The sequence below is a fragment of the Lottia gigantea genome (genome assembly GCF_000327385.1).
Source record: "Lottia gigantea unplaced genomic scaffold LOTGIsca_130, whole genome shotgun sequence".
Classification (NCBI taxonomy): domain Eukaryota; kingdom Metazoa; phylum Mollusca; class Gastropoda; family Lottiidae; genus Lottia; species Lottia gigantea.
This window is the reverse complement of record NW_008707426.1, coordinates 793,730-794,502: the sequence shown is the minus strand read 5'-3', so window position 1 is coordinate 794,502 and position 773 is coordinate 793,730. Positions and strand designations below refer to the sequence as shown.

The following is a 773-nucleotide window of genomic DNA, read 5'->3' as shown; positions in this document are numbered from 1 at the left end:
TAAATAATCACAGTGATTATATATAAAATGATCAATATAATCACTGATTTATAACAAATGATCACTATAATCAAAGTAATTATATATCAGATGATCACTATAATCAAAGTGATTATATATTAAATAGTCACTATAATCAAAGTGATTATATATTAAATAGTCACTATAATCAAAGTGATTATATATTAAATGATCACTATAATCACAAATGATCACTATAATCACAATGATAATATATTAAATAATCACAGTGATTATATAAATAATCACAGTGATTATATATCAAATGATCACTATAATCAAAGTGATTATATATCAGATAATCACTATAATCAAAGTGATTACATATCAGATAATCACTATAATCAAAGTGATTATATATCAGATGATCACTATAATCACTGTGATTTTTTATCAAATGATCACTATTATCAAAGGGATTATATATTAAATAGTCACTATAATCAAAGTGATTATATATTAAATGATCACTATAATCACAGTGATTATATATCAAATGATCACTATAATCAAAGTGATAATATATTAAATGATCACTATAATTACAGTGATAATATATCAGATGATCATTATAATCACTGTGATTATATATTAAATAGTCACTATAATCAAAGTGATTATATATCAAATGATCACTATAATTACAGTGATAATATATCAGATGATCGTTATAATCACTGTGATTTTATATCAAATGATCACTATAATCAAAGTGATTATATATTAAATGATCACTATAATCACAGTGATTA

General features: G+C 21.1%; 1 protein-coding gene across 1 annotated transcript; it reads right to left on the bottom strand.

Annotated features, from left to right (window-relative positions):
• Positions 1 to 202: 202 nt before the first annotated feature.
• On the bottom strand, positions 203 to 685 carry LOTGIDRAFT_138909 (hypothetical protein; the record flags this gene model as incomplete). The annotated part of the gene is made up of 1 exon (XM_009049178.1): positions 203 to 685. A coding segment is annotated over one exon (483 nt), but the record flags the coding sequence as incomplete, so codon positions are not given.
• Between the last annotated feature and the right edge of the window lie 88 nt (positions 686 to 773).